Here is a 20,292-nt window from a genome sequence, read left to right as displayed (position 1 = left end):
GGGAGAAAAAAAAAAAACCCCCCCGTTCAAAAAAAAAAAAAAAAAAAAAAAAAAAGTTATAAACAAAAAGACACAAGCAAAGGATTTAAATAGACATTTCTGCAAAGAAGATAAACAAATGGCCAATAAGCACATGAAAAGTTGCTCAGTGTCATTAATTATTAAGGGAATGCAAATCAAAATCACCATGAAATACTACTTCTCATCCACTAGGATGGCTGTAATAAAAAAGACAGGCAATAACCACTGTTGGTAAGGATGTGAAGAAACCAGAACCTTCATACACCGTGCTAGTACAAATGTAATGTTGTTGCAGCCCCTTTTGAAAATATTCTGGCAGTTCCTCAAAAAGTTAAGCATAGTATTACCATGTAACCTAAATAGCAGTTCTACTCCTAGATATTCACCGAAGAGAAATGAAAACATGTCCCCACACAAGCTTGTACATGAATGTTCACAGCAGCATTATTTATGATCCAAAAAGCGGAAACAACACAAATGTCAAAATTAGATCAAGTTATAACTTTAAGAGTTCATTGTGCATACAAAACAGTTTGCAAACTGGAAAGACCTCAAACTGGAAAATGGCATGAAGTCTCAATTTAAAAAAAATTTTTTAATTTATATAAATAGAAACAGGGTCTTGCTATGTTAACAGCCCAGGCTGGTCTTGAACTCAAGCAATATTCTTGTTTTGGCCTCCAAAATTGCTAAGATTACAGGCATGAGCCCCCTAGCCCGGCCAGGTCTCATTTTATAGCAATTACAGCACAGTTTATAGAGCATACAGGAAGCAACATTGTAACTTTTTTCATGACTGGCTGTCATTTTTTTAAAGACGTTGAGCTGTTTAAGCTGATTTATCATAGCTGATTAGTTTAATTTCATGAAATTATACTGATACAGACAAAAAGCTTACCTTTATGTTTTGTTTATCTTTAGGGTTAGGGGAAATCAGGATGCATTAAGTTTTAGTTACATTGCTATGGGCGGTTTGGCCTTGAGAGATCTAAACTGTGGCTCTATTTTTATTTGTTTATTGAGACAGGAGACAGGGTCTCACTCTGTTACCCAGGCTGGAGTGCAGTGATGTGATCACGCCTCACGGCAACCTTGACATCCTGGGGCTCACACAATCCTCCCACCTCTGCCTCCCGAGTAGCTGAGACTATAGGCACATGCCACCATGCCTTGCTGATTTTCATATTTTTGGTAGAGACAGGGTTTCGCCACGTTGCTCAGGCTGGTCTCCAACTCCTGGGCTCAAGTGATTCTCCCGCCTCAGCCTCCCAAACTGCTGAGATTACAGGTGTGAGCCACCATGCCTGGCCTACTTTTATTTTTATTTTTAACAATGTTTATCAACTGATATGTATATAAACAAAAAATGAAGTATATCCATACAATGAAGTATTGTTCAGCCATGAAAAAGAATGAAGTACTGATATAATACATGCTATAATATAGATGAACCTTGAGAACATAAGTGAAAGAAGCTAACTGAAGAAGCTAGTCACAAGAGACCACATATTGTATTATTCCAGGTATATGAAATGTCTAGAATAGGCAGATTTATGGAGACAGTGTAGATTAGTGGTTGTCAAGGGCTGTGGGGGTACATTCAGAATGGGAAGTGATTGCTAATGGGTGTGAGGTTTATTTTGGCGAGGGGTGATGTAAATGTTCTGGAATTAGATAGTGGTAATAGTTGCAGAACTTTGAATATACCAAAAATCACTAAATTTTACACTTTTAAAGGGTGAATTTAAGGTATGTGATTGCTAGCTTAATTTTTAAAATTGCAAAAGAAAAGACATGTGAAGGAAATATAACAGACTACCTTTAGGCCCTTTGGATTGTAAAGTATTTCTTTTTCCTTTTTTTTATTTTTGGAGACAGGGTCTTGCTCTGTCACATAGGCTGGCGTGCAGTGGCACAATTATGGCTCGCTGTAGCTTCAACCAGCCAAGCTCAAGCAATTCTCCCACCTCAGCCTCCAGAGTAGCTGAGACTACAGGCATGTGCTGCCACGCCTAGCTAATTTTTGTACTTTTTGTAGAGATGGGGTCTTGCCATGCTGCCCAGGCTGGTCTTGAACTCCTGAACTCAAGCAATCCACTTGCTTCGGCCTCCCAGAGTGTTGGGATTACAGGCATCAGCTACTGCACCAGGTGGGATGTATTTCTCAAGACATAAAAAGCACTAATTATAAATAAAAGATAAATACTTTTGGCCTGTGAATGGTGGCTCAAGCCTGAAATTCCAGCATTTTGGGAGGCCAAGGTGGGAGGATCGCTTGATCCCACAAGTTTGAGACCAGCCTGGGCAGCATGGTGAGACCCCTGTCTCTACAAAACAATTTTTAAAAAAACTTAGTTGCATGTGGTGGTGTGCACCTGTAGTCTCAGCTACTAGGAAGGCAGAGGCGAGAGGACTGCTGGAGCCCACGAGTTGAAGGCTGCAGTGAGCTGTAATTATGACTCTGCATTCCAGTCTGGGTGACAAAGTGAAGCCTTGCCTCAAAAAAAGACAAGATTAATATATTTTAACTACGTTAAAATTAAGAACTCTGTGCATCAAAGGACGCTTTCAAAAAAGCAGGCAAAGACATGTCACAAACTGGAAGAAAGTATTAGCAACACCTGTAAATTAAAAGGATTAGAAGAATCCAGAATATATAAGGAACTCCTAAACTAATCAACAAGAAAAAGATACATTATAGAGGGAAAATGGGCAAAAAGCATGGACAAGCATTTTATTTTATTTTAAATTTTGTTCTTTTTTCCATAAACCACACTTCCTTTGTTGACGCATTCATCAGCAGACACTTAGGTTGTTTGCATATCTTAGCTATTGTGAATAATGCTACAGATACCTTTACAAGGTATTGATTTCATTTCTCTTGGGTTTATGCTTGCAGAGGAATTGCTGAATCATATGGTAGTTCTACTTTTAATTTCTTGAGGAACTTCTATTTTCACAAACAAAAATAAAGAATACATACAGTGAAGTATTGTTCAGCCATGAAACTGTACCAGTTTACAAGTATTGCCACCAACAGTGTACATACAAGGGTTTCATTTTCCCTATACCCTTGCCAACATTTGTTATTTGTCTTCTTGATGAGTCATCCAATATATTAATACTATATTTATATAGACTCTTTCATCGTGCAAAGTAGTATCAAGATACTTGAATTCCTTTGATCCTCAAAATATCCCTGAAGGTATATTGAAGATGGTAGGGAAGGTATTATCAATGTCAGTCTTGTCTTGTACATAAGAAAACTAAAACTTGTCCATGATAGGCAAAAAAGAGGCAGACCTATATATAATTCAAGCTCTTAATGAATCACTACAAACTATCCATATTAAACAAAATATATATCTATATTATATACAATACATACAAGTCTATATTAACATAGTTGATTAAGCATATATTGAAACAGTTTCTAAATAAGTAATGACATTTAAATACTTAAGCTATTAAAAGTCCTCAAAATTCATAAATAGTTAAACTACAGTAGCTCAGGCAAGCACATGTTGGTACATTTTGGGGTAATGGTCGATGCAGGGGCTGACTCTAGGCTACATTTATCTCCTGACCACTTAGAATTCAGAAGGTCATCCTCAGATTTTTCTACACCAGTCAAGTCACACCCAGGAGCCAAACAAGTAATTTAAAACCTTCATTAATTAGCATGTTGCATTTTGGTAAACTTCACTCTTTCTGGAGAATTCCATTGAATAGAGCAGGGTGTCAATTTAATGAAGCCACAGTCATGTTCTTTTTTTTTTTTTTTTGAGACAGGATCTTGCCCTGTTGTCTAGGCTGGAGTGCAGTGATGCAATCATAACTCACTGCAGCCTCGAGCTCCAGAGCTCAAGTGATCCTCTCGCCTCAGTCTCTTGGGACTACAGGCACGCGCCACCACCCCATTTTTTTGTAGAGATGGGGTTTTGTCATGTTGCCCAAACTGGTCACAAACTCCTGAGCTCACGCAATCCTCCCACCTTGGCCTTCCAAAGTGCTGGGATTACAGAGCCACTGTACCAGTCCCACAGTCATTTTCTTAAGGATAAATTGTTTCATCTTATCATTTTCTTAAGGATAAATTGTTTCATCTTATTCCGTCCCACATTTATAGAAAGTAACATAGACAACCCATCTTCGAAATATCAACAATTGAGCAAGCACTCTAAGAATGGCTAATAAACATGTAGAAACATGCTCAACTTCATTAATAATCAGGGAAATTCAAATTAAGATTACAACGCCATTTTATAATTACTAAATTGGAGGAAGACTTTAAATCTGACAATATCAAATGAGGAACAATAAACATACAGCAGCTAGGCATGTAGTTTGTACAATCACACTGGAAAACAATCTCATATTATCTAGAGTAAACTTGAAGATAAACATAATCCCCCTTTCAACAATTCAATTTTTAGGTGTTTATCCTGAGCTTACTAATCAAAGTGTAGTTGGCTAACCAATAGCATTTGTATCACCTGGAGCTTGTTAGAAATGCAGAATGTCAGGTCTACCCACATTTACTGAATTAGAATCCGCATGTTAACAGGATACCCAGTTGCTATGAGTGCTCATTTATGTCTGAGAAGCACTGTGCTAAAGAAACTCTAGAACATGCACCAGGAGAAGTGATCAAGAACGTTCATAACAGCACTGATGGTAATAGCAAAGAACTAGAAACAGCACAAATATCCACTTAGTAGAGAATGGATAAACAAATCATGTCGGAAACATTAGTTACAGAAAGATATATACAGTTCGATACCATTTTTATGAGACTCAAAAACAAGCAAAAGTAAATAATATGTTGCTAGGCATCCATCCATATATGTATATATGATCAATTCTAAAAGAAACGAGGGAATGATAAACACAATTCAAGGTAACGCTTATGGTGGGGAGAGGTAAAGGAAGGAGCAGACAGTGATCTTCACTAACAGGAAAGATTCTATTTCTTTTTTTTTTTTTAGTTTAGAATGTATTTTATTTTAAACAACCTACATGATGTGTTTTTCCGCAGGTTCTATTTCTTAAAGTTGAGTGGTAGGTTCCAGACTTTTTGTTATATTATTAGAGGATGTATGTATTTGTTTTGTTTTGTTTTGAGATGGAGTCTTGCTCTGTTGCCCAGGCTGGAGTGCAGTGGCACAATCTCAGCTCACCGCAACCTCCTCTGCCTCCCACATTCAAGCAATTCTCCTGTGTCAGCCTCCCAATTAGCTAGGACGACAGGCTCATGCCACCATTCCTGGCTAATTTTTGTATTTTTAGTAGAGACGGGGTTTCATTATGTTGGCCAGGCTGGCCTCGAACTCCTGACCTCGTCACCCACCTCCACCTCCCAACGTGCTGGGATTACAGGCATGAGCCACCGCGCCCAGCCTTAAGTATTTGTTTTTATTCATATGTTCATTATTCTTCCATGTAACACAGTTTTAACAGCTTTATTATGGTATACTTTACATACCATAAAATTCACTTGTCTTAAGTATATACTTCAAAGATTTTTGAATTATGCAATCATTGCCACAAACTGGCAAGAGGAAACTTTCATCACCACACACACAAAAAATCTCTCTTGCCTCTGCAATCACTACCCCTTCCACCTCTAGCCCCAGGCTAATTTGTTTTCTAATTCTAACCTTATTAATTAATAATACTAATATAATCTTTTTATGTAATTAATATAAACTAAAACTATCTGTTTTTCATCTCTATAAATCAACATTTTCTGGACATTTAATTGAAATGGAATCATGTAATATGTGGACTTTCTGTGCTTGCATTCTTTTACTTAGCATAATATTTTTTTCACGTCATAGCAATTATCGCTAATTCAGTCATTTTTAAGGATGAATAATATTTCAGTATATGGATGTACCACATTTTGTTTATTCACCTGTTACTGGACATCTGGGCTGTTTCTAGATTTTGGCTATTATGCTGTTATGATTATTCCTATACAAGTCTTTGTGTGAACACGGTTGTCATTTCTCTTACATAGCTATCCAGGAGTGGAATTGGTGGGTCATAACTGGTTATTTTTAAATTTAAAAAAAGAGAAGAAATGGGGTCTTTGTTGCTTTCAAACTCGAATAAAAGAATTAACTAGGGAATAGATGGTGTATTTCTTTCCAGATGCTGGAATGAAAGATAAGGACACATACTGAATACAGAGGCAAGAATCCATTGAGATAAAAAGACGGTAAAGGAAAATTAACTAGTTATCTTCTGAGGAGCAGGTATAGTTAAAAAGGAAATCAGGAGGAAGAAAGTTGTATAGCAGCACCTTGGAAGGAAGATGATTCACTTCAAAGGTACAACTGCCACTGCTTTTTATACAAACACATGCTTGTGGGATTATCAAATAAATACATTGATAATGTCTATAAACATTTTTAAGGAAATGTAAAAACTTGAAATTCTTTTGACTAGTCTAGATTTTCTGATAAAGATAACTATTTAGGCCGGGCCCAGTGACTCATGCCTGTAATCCTAGGACTTTGGGAGGCTGAGATGGGAAGATCGCCGCTTGAGACCAGGACTTTGAGACCAGCCTGGCAACATCTTGAAATTCTGAGATCCCATCTTGAACTTCTGAGCTGAATGAGATCCCATCTTGAACTTCTGAGCTGAAGCCATTGCCTGCCTCAGCCTCCCAAAGTGCTGGAATTATGGGCATGAGCCACCACGCCTGGCCCAAGAGACCCTATCTCTGCCAAACAAACAGAAAAGATAAGATGTATTGTTTGCAGTGATTTTGTGTGTGTATGTGTGTAGGTGTGTAATACATAAAATGGCAAATGAGAAGAAAAAGTGTTTGGGTCATATTAAAAAATGAAGTTGTGAAATACCTGAGATTTTGTTTCATAACCACTAATCTTCAATGTTGAGGATTTAAAATGTATTTGTTCCAGAGTTTTTCTCTGTAATTCCTTAGACATCTGTGCTGATTTTCATTCCCACGTAAGAAGCAATAACAGACTAATGTCATCCTGGACATTTCCAGAAATTGGTTTCCTAGTTGCTCTGAGGAAGATTGCCTTTTAAAAGAAAGTTTTGATCTTTTCTTTACCAGTTCTACTTGACCCGAGTTTGACATTTCTTCAAGAGACAAGTAAATCAAGATCATATGTCTGTGACATGTATTGCGTATGTTAGTTAGCTGCACCTGACAGCAGTCTGTAAAAAGAAAGATGGTAACATGTTTATTTTAGACTTTAGGTAATGTTCATCTTTCATGAAAAAAATTGATTAGCCAATTTTGGTAATCAAAAACACTAAATGGGAGTAAAAAAAAGGCAGTCATTGGAAAGTACTGCTGTATGGACTTGTGAAACAACTAGTTGTCCAGAGCCTTGCTACAACGTATAGAAATATTCTATTTTCTGTACTTCAGGCGGTTACACTACAAGATGAAGAAGGGGAAACGTTTTCCACCTCATCCCTCAGGTCGTACTGCAACATAACTTTCTTGAGGTAAGTACCTTTCCTTTGTGTTTCCTTAATACTCTCTATTTCCCCCATCACATACACTAAAAAGATTATCTTTGGTGCATCTGTATTTACACAGCAGTGTTAAATTTGGGCTGCCCTCTACCCCGCCTCCATGCCCTAGGCCGTTTTCCCTCCCCGCGGAGTCCCCAACCTTAGGCTTTAGCTCATGCGCCGCCCTACTCCCTGGTTGGCTGTTGGGTGGGAGGCTCGTTTCTTCCCTCCCTATTGGTCGTCCAGGAGGCGCGTCTCCCATCTTCTGATAGGTCGCGCCGCGGAGAGTCTCTCGGGTTTGCGGCGCAGCTGTCATTTCCGGGGTAAGATGGCTGCAGTCCGTATGCTGAGAACCTGGAGCAGGAATGCGGGGAAGCTGGTAAGCGGGTTTGGGCAGATCTGAGTCTGGGAAGGAGTGATTTGTCCGGAGTCATCCAGGAGTGGTGTGTTTCTTTCTCCTCCGGTGCCAGGCGTCCAGGGCACGCGTGATGGAGAGGTGAAGGGATGCATGCAAAATAAAGGGCAGAGAACGGAGCGAGTCGACTAGTCTGGAGTGGAGACCCTCTCCCTCCCCTTACCTGGAAGCGCTTCTGCAGCGACTCAGCCGTCCTCCTGCTCCATCTGTACCCCGAGGCCCAGCTGGCGTTTCATTGAGCCCCTTCCAGATGCCAGGCATTGGTGATAGGCGCTGTGGATCCAGAGATATATTCGTTTAGCATTTATTGCATACCCACAGTATGCCAAACACTGGTAACACGACCCCTGCCCTCAAGGAATTTACAGTGTGTAGAGGAAGAGGCCGTTCAAGTTATAGAATATCACCAGGGGGCCCTGCTTCCGAATAACTGAACGGCTTGTGCTTCACTCTTTTGGCCTGTACTTATATGTCCGCACCACATACCATTCCTACCCTTTTGTCACCAAGGCTATGACCCACCACCGTCTCCCCTGCACTTCCCTCTCTTTCTCCCAGTCTTAGCACCAAGCACTGACACATCCCGGTAATGATATTATTTCACCCTATTTGCTTAGTGTTTCTTCTTCCTGCCCCCTCTCCCTTTCCCTAGATGTTCCTGCCTTGGTGACCCCGATCTTACAAAAACTTTCAAGAGCCTGCTATGTACCAGGTACTGTGTTAGGCACTGGAGATACAAATATGAAATAGACATCATATCTTCCTTCTCAAGAGATTACAACCTTGTGGTGGAGGACAAAGGAGAGGGAGACAGATACTAAGAAATTACAACCCAGCATGAGAAGTACTGTGATGGAACAAGTGCCTAGAACTACAGGAACACACAGGAGTAGACACCTATGGCGGACTTGGGGGTCAGAGGAGTTCCCAGAGGATACTGTATGACTTAAGATTTAAGAAGGATAAGTAAGAGATAACTAGGAGAAGAGAGCTCTTCTCAGCAACACTTACATATATTGGTCTCTCTTCTTTCTAGAGCTTTCCATTCTTGTTTTCTGTGACACCAGTCTCCCAATATTATTCTTTCTTCATATTTGGCCACTTCATCCCAATATCTTCTTTCCCTACCCACCTTTTAAATGTTGCTCTTTCTAAAGGGCTCTGACTTTGGCCCTCTGCACTTTTCCCACTTTCTGGGTTATCCCATCCACTCTTTGGATATAGTTACCATCTATGCTGATGAGTTCTACAGTTCCCCAGTCTTCCAACCAGGTCTACTCCAAACGCATATATCCTACTGTCCTGGAAATCTCTAGTTTCATATGTATGTGATGTTTTCCAGCTGCAATTAAAAACCCAACCAATAAATAGGAAATTATCCGTGCACACAGAGCATCCCCAATTAGATGTCAGCTCGCGTTAAGTGGCTTACGATTATCAGTGTTGTCATTTCCCTAGTAGTTAATTTGTCCTTTTCCTACTGTTTACAAGAGGGCTGCTACAACTTCTTATTTTATGTTCAAGGCAGGAAGGAGGAAGAGGATGAGGTTCCAGTCTCATTGACCAGAACAGTGTTACATGGCCACTGCTAGCACAAGGGAGCTTAGAAACACTTGTGTGTTTTTTTGTTTGTTTGTTTTGTTCTTTTTTTTTTTTTTTTTTGAGATGGAGTCTCTCTCTGTCACCCAGGCTAGAGTGTAGTGGTACGATCTTGGCTCACTGCAACCTCCGCCTCCCAGGTTCAAGTGATTTTTCTGCCTCAGCCTCCCAAATAGCTGGGACTACAGGCACATGCCATCATGCCCAGCTAATTTTTGTATTTTTGGTAGAGACGGGGTTTCACCATGTTGGCCAGGCTGGTCTCGAACTCCTGACCTCAAGTGATCTGCCTGCCTTGGCCTCCCAAAGTGCTGGGATTACAGCATAAGCCATCATGCCCAGCAGAAAAGCTTGTCTTTAGTCTTCTCACAGTGTCTGCCATAAAGCTTCAAAGCAGGTCAGACTCTCCAGGCTCTAGAACTGAACCGTCAAACCAGTGTCTCTTAATTTTTGTTTTTGTTTTTTTGGGAGGAGTCTTGATCTCTTGCCCAGGCTGGAGTGCAGTGGTGCAATCTCGGCTTAATGCAACCTCCACCTCCTGGGTTCAAGCGATTCTCCTGCCTCAGCCTCCCAAGTAGCTGGGACTACAGGCGCGCACCACCATGCCTGGTTAATTTTTGTAATTTTAGTAGAGGCAGGGTTTTGCTATGTTGGCCAGGCTGGTCTTGAATTCCTGACCTCAGGTCATCCTCCCACCTTGGCCTCCCAAAGTGCTGGGATTACAGGCATGAGCCACTGCCCTGGCCCAGTTTCTCTTGATTTGAGCCTGTAATTCTCTCTGAAGAAATCTAGTCATGATTTTTCACCCTGCCCTCAACTGGTGATGTCTTGGCCCTTCTTAACTGGATTATATGCCTCCAGTGATCTTGTCATTTTTCTAACCCATTCTCCATAGTGTAGCCAGAGTGATCTTATAAAGTAAGAGATATTTGATAATGTCATTTTCTTGCTTAAAACTGCCTTCAGCAAAATGTCCAAAATTCAAATGACTGTGAGGCAATTTATGATCTGGACCTTTCTAGTCTCTTAGACCTCATTCCTTATCAAAACCTACCCATCCCACCCCCAACTCTGACACTTCTCCACCCTTATTCCACACTAAACTACACTAGAACTCTGTTGAACAACTTGAGTTAATTGCACACACACTGTGCTTTCTCTCTCAACTCCAGACCTTTACTTCAGACCTTTGCACTTGTATTTCCTCTGCTTTAAAGACTCTTGCCTTACTCCCCTATGGCCTTATCGCAACATACCTCATCCCCTGGGTTACTCCTACTCATCCCTCGGGTCTTACTTCAACATAACTTTCTCTAGCTAGGTTCCCTTAACACACTCTATTTCCTTCATTATAGCACTTATTATAATCACCTGTTTACCTTTACCTTTCACTGGACTGTGCATTCTATAAGGGAATAAATTGCATCTGTTTTGTTGTCTATATAATCCCAAGTGCCTGGCACATTGTAGGTGCTCATAAATATTTTTTAAACGACTCAGTAGAAAAAAGTCAGGCTTTTAAACTTTTGTAAAAGTTGTAAGCAAAAACAGCTCTTACCCCTGTAGTAAATTATTAAAATAGCTTTATAATGTTGTGTTTTACATTTCCCTAGGACATCATGCATTTGACTCTTGATTAATCATACCATTTGGAATTTTTCTGTTGTGTCTGTCTTCCTGTAGTAAAGTGTAAGCAATTTGAATTCAGGAACTATATATTGCATCTTATTTAGCTTTGCATTTCCAAGTCCAGTACAATGTCTGACTTTAGGAGTGCTCAACAGCTGCCTATTGAATTATTATTAAATATTTCCTTAATATGTTACTTTGGTGAATGGTTTTATTTCCCTTTATGTTTTTCTGTCCTGGTTGTGATATTGAATTATTGATTTTTTATTTTTATGTTTTTTGAGACGGAGTCTCACTCTGTTGCCAGTCTGGAATGCAGTGTCGCAGTATCAGCTCAGTGCAACCTCCGCCTCCCGGGTTCAAGCGATTCTCCTGCCTCAGCCTCCCGAGTAGCTGGGACTACAGGCACGTGCCACCACGCCCAGCTAATTTTGTATTTTAATAGAGATAGGGTTTCACCATGTTGGCCAGGATGGTCTTGATCTCTTGACCTCGTGATCTGCCTGCCTCAGTCTCCCAAAGTGTTGGGATTATGGGTGTGAGACACTGTGCCTGGCCTAATTTTTTATTTTATTCATTATCATTTTTGAGACAGGTTCTTGCTCTGTTGCCCAGGCTGGAGTGTGGTGGCATGATCTTGGCTCACTGTAGCCTTGACCTCCTAGGCTCAAGTGGTCCTCCTTCCTCAGCCTCCCAAGTAGCTGGGACTACAGGCATTCACCACCACACCCAGCTAATTATTTTGATTTTTAGTAAACAAAGTCTCACTACGTTGCCCAGAATGGTCTTGAACTCCTGGGCTCAAGTGATCCTTCCACTTTGACCTCCCAAAATGTTGGGATTACGGGCATGAGCCACTACACCTGGCTGAATTATTTTTTAAAATCAAGGAAAGACCTATTTTAGTCAAACAATTGCATTAAGAGTTAGACTACATGTGTAGTTGTTCAACCAGGATGTATTTGAGAATGAAAATGGTGTTATTAATAATTGCCTTGAATTACTAGGGGTGAATTGGGTGTCACCTCAGGCACATTGGTACAGATGGTCCCCATAGAATTAGGTGTCTTTAGTATTGTTCGTACATGAATTTAGAATTGCTTCAAATATAAAATATATAAAACTGGTAATTCTATAAGCATGCTTTTTTAACATTGGAGGTTTAAATCCTTATGCTTAATTTACTAGTTTAGCTGGGTGTGGTGGCTCACACCTGTAATCCCAGCATTCTGGGAGACTGAGACAGGAGGATCACTTGAGCCTGGGAGTTTAAGACCATCCTGGGCAAAAAAGTGAGACCCTGTCTTTATTTTATTATTATTTTTTGAGATGGTATTACAGGCATGAGCCACTGCGCCCAGCCAACCCTGTTTTTGAAGAAAATTAAAAAAATATAATTTACTAGTCTAATAGTCTGTTTCTAGAAAAAAAATTCAGAATTCTAGCTTGAAAAATTATTTTTTCTCCTCTTTCCTGTTGCCTGTTAATCCATCTATTCAGCAGCTTCACAGTGCTTTTAGCCTTCTCATAGCCATTCAATTACTATTACATTAATCATATACTGCCTATGGTACTTTTGTTGCTTTTTTTCTTTTTCTACTGTTAATTACCTCAGTCAGGAGCCTGTTGCTTTGCGTCTCAGATACTACACAGTACTCTCCCCTTCTTACCTGCGGTCTCAATTACCCACGGTCGACTGCAGTCTGAAAATAGGTGAGCACAGTACAGTAAGATATTTTGAGAGAGAGACCACATTCATAAAACCTTTATTAAAGTATATTATCATACTTTTTCTATTTTATTATGTTACTGTTATTACTCTCGTACTGTGTCTGATTTATAAATTAAACTTTATTATAGGTATGTATGTATAGGAAAAACATGGTATATGTAGAATATGTAGGATTCACTATTCAGGGGGCCTTGAACGTGTCCACTGCCCATAAGGAGATAAGAGAGGAATACGGTAATAGTTTCTTTTTTTAAAAAAGATCCTTTTCTGGTAATTTTGGTATGTAATAGTTTCTTGACTTCTCCCTTTCTCTCCAGATTTTATCTGTTGTAATCTATTTGGTAAACCACTACTAATATCCTAATCCTTTTTCTTCAATAACCCATAGTGTATGAGTTAAGACCCCTTATACTGACGTTATAGTCATCAACCATTTCCTCCCTGAGCTGTTTCCACTGCTCTCTTTTATACCTTTGGTCAAACCAAATCAAGCTGCTCAATGTCCCAGCAGATATGCTAAGTAAATTTCTGCTGTAGTTTATTTATGCTGTTTCCTCTGCCTTAAAAGTGCCCTTCTGCTCTTTTATTATGGAGGCTTATTATGCACAGTGCAGCTTAAATCTTCCCCCAAGAAGCCTTCCCAGGTCACACTAATGTGAAAAAAAACCCACCAGACCCCTTTACTTAAACTCCATTTTATTTTTATTTTTATTTTTTTTGAGACAGAGTTTTGCTCTTGTTGCCTAGGCTGGAGTGCAATGAGATTACAGGCATGAGCCACCATGCCCGGCCTACTTAAACTCCTTTATCACTTACTGCCTGTGCCTCTTTTTTTTTTGTGAACCTATGGATTATATTGAAGAAGGCTATGTCTCTTATTACAAAAAGTTAGAGCACGCATGTCCATGCTTGAGTATGTTTGTGTGTGTGTGTGTGTGTATTTTCTCACATAGGTTGTAAACTCTTTGAAATTAGGGATTATTTCTCCTACTTCTAGGGTCTTTGACATCAAATTTACTTAGCTTCAGAGCTTGATTGTCTCACTTATTTGCTGTGTGACCTTGGACAAATTACTTCACCTTTCCCGTCAGTTTCCTGTGTGTTGAAGAGGGCTAACGTGTATGTTCCACAGGGAAATTGTAAGATATAAAAATGATGTCTGGGTCGGGCATCATGACTCATGCCTGTAATCCTAGTACTTTGAGAGGTCAAGGTGGGCGGATTGCCTGAGCTGAGGAGTTCGAGACCACCCTGGGCAACATAATGAAACCCCGTCTCTATTAAAATACAAAAAAAAGGTTTAGCTGGACGTGGTGGCACATGCCTGTAGTCCCAGCTACTTGGGAGGCTGAGGCACAAGAATCGCTTGAACCTGGGAGGCAAAGGTTGCAGTAAGCTGAGATCGTGCCACTGCACTCCAGCCTGGGTGACAGAGCAAAACTCCATCTCAAAATAAAAAACAACAACAAAAAAGATGATGTCTGAAAAGACTATTTTTCTTTCTTTTTTTTTTTTGGAGACAAGGTCTCTCTCTGTCACCTAGGCTGAAGTGCAGTGGCGTGATCTTGGCTCATTGCAACCTCCACCTCCCAGGTTCAAGCGATTCTTGTGCTTCAGCCTCCCGAGTAGCTGGGACTACAGGTGTGTGCCACCATGTCCAGCTAATTTTTGTATTTTTAGTAAAGAGGGGGTCTCGTCACATTGGCTAGGCTGGTCTTGAACTCTTGACCTCAAGCGATCCACTCACCTCAGCCTCCTAAAGTGCTGGGATTATAGGCAAGAGCCACCGTGCCTGGTCTGTCTGAAAAGGCCTTGAAAGTACTCAGCACTTGGGAGGCACTCGATAAATGTTAGCTTGGTGGTTTGTGCTGCCCCTGACCCATGAATAGCTCAACAGGAGTTGTGTTGTTGTTGAAGGTAAGACCTTCTAATAGTTTAATTTTCTTTCAAACGTTTTAAAATATCAACAATTTTATTTAAATTAAGGTGGATCTATATACTTCAAAACTTTCCTTTATTGTCCCTAAGTTTTATGTCTGATGAAACAGGTTGATTCACTCCTTTGATTTGATTGTTGACCAAGAGTCAGAGTTATGGGAGCTGAAGGAGAAAGCAAGGACAAACAAAATGGAAATGTTTGGGAAAGAGAATTCTTTCACTGTCTTCTAGTTTTAAGCTATCAATTTTAATTATTTTAGTTAGGCTTTGTATTTCCTGAATATTAATGTTAATAAGAATAAAATGTAGATATTATAAAGATTAGTTGATTTAGGGTGATCTCTAAAGTTAAGATGAATGATTTAAGATTATTTATGTTTTAGGAAAGGGATCTTCAGTTTTTCTTTGCCTTCAGAAATCAGTAATAGCTTGAAATTTAAAGTAAAAAATAAGAATTTAAATGTATTGTTCTTGTCAGTAAACCAAATTTTAATTATATGTTATTTGCTATCAGAATAAAACAAAATTCTAGTTTATAAATATGTATTAAAACATAACTGTACTATATAATGTTTATTATAACATAGCCTTTAAGAGCTAATCACCACTAATGTACATGATTTTTTTTAAAGTAAAAGTGACCCTGTTACATACATGAATAAGTTTCACTTATCAGTGTTCTTATACTAAGAAGGTTAGAAATTTCTGCAGAGAAGTAAGCTCAGGGTTTTAAAATTAAATAAGTAAATACATTTCTGTAGTTTGATATAGTTAGGTATTAATAGCATTAAAATATTAACTTTCAAAATAAGATATTATGGCCTGGCATGGTGGCTCGCACCTGTAATTCTAGCACTTTGGGGGGCTGAGACGGGAGGATTGCTTGAGCTGAGGACTTCAAGTCCAGCCTGGGCAACATAGTGAGACCTTATCTCTACAAATAATAAAATTAATTGGATGGGGTGGCATGCACCTGTGGTCCCAGATACTTGGAAGGCTGAGGCAGGAGGAGCCCTTGAGCCTAGAAGGTCGAGGCTTCAGTGAGCTGTGATTGCACCACTGCACTCCAGCCCGGGCAACAGAGTGAGACCCTGTCGCAAATACACACACACACACACACACACACACACACACACACACACATAATACCTTTCAGACACTTAGGTTTTAATATATAGAGTTGAATACTTTTGGGCCTACTGATTTCTATAAGAGGTTTTTAAATAATATTATACTAAGGTACTATGTAAAATAGTGAATGCTAAAGAGTCGTTTATAAGTTACTATAAGTAAACTTGAGGGTATCATACTATACAAGTGTTTCATTGTTTTTAGATGCTAACTATTACTTTAGAATTCTTTAGTAGTTTTAGTTCAGGAAGTCCAATGATTGAAGCATACCTATAAGCTGATGTATTTATACAGAATACACTGTTAAAATGTCTTTACTTTCAGAAGGAATTTTGAGCAAGGATCATAAATGTAACAAATCTAAATCTAAGGATATCATATTTCTATTGTGATAATGGTTCTACTTTTAGAATAGAATTGAAATTCAGTTTATACTTAGAGATAAGCCAGTGTGATCGTTTATAAATGGTTTTACTTTTTGTTTTCTCATCTGTAGATTTGTGTTCGCTATTTTCAAACATGTAATGTTCATGTTTTGAAGCCAAATTATGTGTGTTTCTTTGGTTATCCTTCATTCAAGTATAGTCATCCACATCACTTCCTGAAAACAACTGCTGGTAAGTATGATTTCAGAATAACATGTATAAAATAATGTTTTGTACCTCATTCAGTAATATTTTTTAGTAGTTGATTGAGACTTTTTAAACTAAAAAAAAGTTGACTCTGTATTTCTAGCCGGGCCCTTCCCATCTCCCCACATTTTCCCAATTTTCACTTTCTTTTTTCTCATCCCTCTTTTTTACATACTTTCCTTAACACCGGTACCCCTTTTCAAAAGAAAAATTTTTTTAGAGACAGGATCTCACTCTGTTGCCCAGGTTGGAGTGCAGTGGTGCAATCACAGCTCACTATAACCTGAACTCCTGGGCTCAAGTGATCCTTCTGCATCAGCTTCTCAAAGAGCTGGGATTGCAGGCATTAACTTATCTCACCCAGCACTTGTGTCTTTATAATGTTGGGAATGGGTTGTGGCGGGCCATCTATTTATCATCTGGCTCATCTAAGTGCAATAGTCAGCATTGATATGACTTTCTCAGTCAAGGTAAATTGTTGACAATAGAAGTATCTTTGTGTTGTTGTACATACTGTGGTATTGTTTGTTGAAAGAAGCACTTAATCGATCATGTGAACATGGTGTGATGAAACCAGCCTGATTTAGTCCTAAATAGAAAGTTCCCTGACTTTTACCATTTACTTACTTTTCCCCAGCTTTTCTACCCTCTGTAAAGAACTTGAAGGATTAAGTATTAGATTTGGCAAGGGCATAAGAACTGTTTTTTCCCTGATGTTCTATTTAGAACCTTGATAAAGAACCCTAGACTTTTGTTATACCATTAAGTTTTTGACAGATACATGGGAGCTTAGTTCATGCTGGCAATGAAAAATGGGGGAATTCCAGGCAGACCCCAAGTCAGCCTTTCCATGCTCTCTTTTTTTTTTTTTTTTTTTTTTTTTTGAGACAGAGTCTCACTCTGTTGCCCAGGCTGGAGTGCAGTGGCACAATCATAGCTCACTGTAACCTCAAACTCATGAGCTCAAATGATCCTCCTGCCTCAACCTCCTGAGTAGATGGGACTACAGGAGTGCATCACTACACCTGGCTGATTTATTTATTTATCAGGGTGTTGTCACAGTGTCCAGGCTGGGCTAAAACTCCTGGATTCGAGATCCTCCCGCCTCTACCTCTCGAAGTGCCGGGATTACAGGCATGAGCCCTGCACCCGGCCTTCCATGCCTTTTCTTTCTTTTCTTTTCATTTTTTTTTTTTTTTTTTTGAGACAGGGTCTCACCTCTCAAAGTGATGAGATTACAGGTGTGAGCCACTGTTCCCAGCCATCTTCCATGCTTTTTCTGTGTCATCCACTATAGCTTAAGATATGTAAACTTTACCTTCACTACTTTTACAAACATTTCCATTTTTTAAAGTTGATCTTTTTTTGTTACTTCTCAGAGAAAATAGAGGTCGTTCAAGTAAATACTTCAACTTCCTGGTCCAGTCTGTAAACACTTAGCCACTTTGGGTTCCTGGATACACTAGTTCCAGGCTACTTGGATTCCGGGTCTACAAATTACTAGCCGTGTAACTTTGAGCAAGTTTCACCATCTGGGAAATGGGAGTAATCATAGTATTTAGCTAATTGTATTCTTGTGAGAATTCATTCGTTCAACAATTAATATTTATTGATCACCTGTGTTCCAAGGCACTGCTCTAGGTGCTTGGTATATATCAGTACACAAAACAAAGATCCTTATACTTGGGTGGATTAAATAAATTAGAATATGTAAAATATTTACATATTCGAATACAGCTTAGGTATGCTAATACTGCTTACATATACTAATACTGCTTTCTCTGGACACTTATTAAGGTTTCTCTTCTTCTGCTTCTGTTTTAAACTTCAGTTTCTCATAGGATCCCATCTTTTGCCCTCTCTTCTTGTACTACATCTACACACATGCCTTCAACTCTCACCTCATTGAACACTTCTGAATCTGTAGCTGTAGCTCAGATTTCTCACCAACTGCTAACAAAACATGTCCATTCCAATGTCCCCAAAACTCAGTCTTCTACAAATCTCTTTTCCTTCTGATATTTCCTAACTCAGTAAATCATTAAGCTAGACTAGCCTAGCTTAACCATTGATGTGAGACCCTGTCTATACAAAAAAATTTAGAAAGTCAGCTGAGCATGTTGGTCCACACCTGTAGTCCCAGCTACTCAGGAGTCTGAAGTAGGAGGATCACCTGAGCCCCAGAGGTTAAGGCTGCAGTGAGCTGTGATCATGCCACTGCCGTCCAGCCTGGGCAACAGAGTTAGACCATGTCAAAGAGAAGAGAAGGGAAGGGAAGAGAAGAGAAGAGGAGGGGAGAGGAGGGGAGGGGAGGGGAAGGGAGGGGAGAGGGAGGGAGGCAGGGAGGGAGGGAGGAAGGGAGGAAGGAAGGAAGGAAGGAAGGAAGGAAGGAAGGAAGGAAGGAGAGGGGAGGGGAGGGGAAACAAAAGAAAAAAGAAGAGAAGGAGGAGGAGGAAGGGAAGAGAAGGGATGGGAAGAGAAGGGACAGGACCGGGAGGGAAGGGGAGGGGAGGGAAGCTAGAAACCTAGAGTCATTGGGAGGGAGGGACAAAGGTAGGAAAGGAAGGAAGGAAGGAAAAGGGAGGGATGGAGGGAAGGAAGGAAGGAAGGAAGGAAGGAAGGGAGGAAGGAAGGAAGGAAAGAAGGAAACCTAGAGTCATCCTGACAGAGGGAGGGAGGGAGGGAGGGAGGGAAGGAGGGAGGAAGGAAGGAAAGCTAGAAACCTAGAGTCATCCTGACTCTAATCTCACATCAGATTGATTATCAAAACCTATTAATTTTACATCTTACATATTTCTTAAATCTGCCTTCTTTTCAAACAGCTTTGAACAGTATATAAATATATAAATCACATACTTCTGTGCTGGGCAGAGTGGCTCACACCTGTAATCCCAGCACTTTGGGAAGCTGAGGCAGGAGGCTTGCTTGAGGCCAGGAGTTCGAGACCAGCCTGGGCCACAAAAAAGTGAGATCTCATCTCTACAAAAAATTTTTAAAAATTACTGGGGTGTGGTGGTATGCACTTGTAGTCAGCTGCTAGTCCTTGCTGAGGTGGGAGGATCACTTGAGCCCAGGAACTTGAAGTTATCATGGGCTGATTGTGCCACTGCACTCTAATCTGGGCAACAGAGTGAGACCCTGTCTCTAAAAAAATAATAAATTAATAAATTCTATACTTCTGCTTATTACCTGAAGTAGCCTCCTGCTTCCCCTGCCTTGTTTTGCCTCTGCCACCCACTCCCTGACCCCTTCTACCATACTCCTGCCAGAGATTTTTTTTTCTAAAATTATAGACCTAAAATTGCAGATCTGATATTATAAATAGGATTCCATATCAGTTAATTATTGCTGAATAACAAACAATCCCACAACTTAGTGGCTTAAAGCAACATGGACTGATCATTTCTCAGGATTCCGTGGGTTGGCTGGGTGATTTCCTTGCTGGTTGTGCCCGGGCTCCCTAATATGGCTGTATTTGACTAGAAGATCATCTGGGCTGGAAGATCCATGATGGACAATTCATGCTGGGTTTCAGAAGGGGCACCTCATTTCTCCTTTTCCTGATGTCTCATCCTCCAGTAGACTAGATCAACTTCCTTCCATGAGGATTTTAGGGCAGTATTCCAAAAGGGAGAAGGGAGAAGCTGTGTGGACTTTTGAGGCCTAGCCTCATGAACCTGCACACTTCA

At 39.9% G+C, this 20,292-nt stretch overlaps 1 protein-coding gene across 3 annotated transcripts in view; it reads left to right on the top strand.

Annotated features, from left to right (window-relative positions):
* Positions 1–20,292, top strand: part of DBT (dihydrolipoamide branched chain transacylase E2) — a 72,228-nt gene that overhangs the window by 8,481 nt on the left and 43,455 nt on the right. For 2 of the 3 annotated variants that reach the window (XM_017865145.1, XM_017865148.1), the window contains exons 3-5: positions 7,439–7,518; positions 7,800–7,906; positions 16,468–16,588. In XM_017865145.1, the coding sequence (XP_017720634.1) occupies positions 7,856–7,906; positions 16,468–16,588 (172 nt within the window). In that variant the 5' untranslated portion in view covers positions 7,439–7,518; positions 7,800–7,855. Of the gene's footprint in view, positions 1–7,438; positions 7,519–7,799; positions 7,907–8,594; positions 8,655–16,467; positions 16,589–20,292 lie in introns of all 3 variants that reach the window. The other variant, XM_017865146.1, reaches the window with a different exon arrangement.

The sequence above is a fragment of the Rhinopithecus bieti genome, unplaced genomic scaffold (assembly GCF_001698545.2).
Source record: "Rhinopithecus bieti isolate Rb0 unplaced genomic scaffold, ASM169854v2 scaffold_78620, whole genome shotgun sequence".
NCBI classification, from domain to species: Eukaryota; Metazoa; Chordata; class Mammalia; order Primates; family Cercopithecidae; genus Rhinopithecus; species Rhinopithecus bieti.
This window is presented reverse-complemented; position numbering and strand designations above follow the sequence as displayed.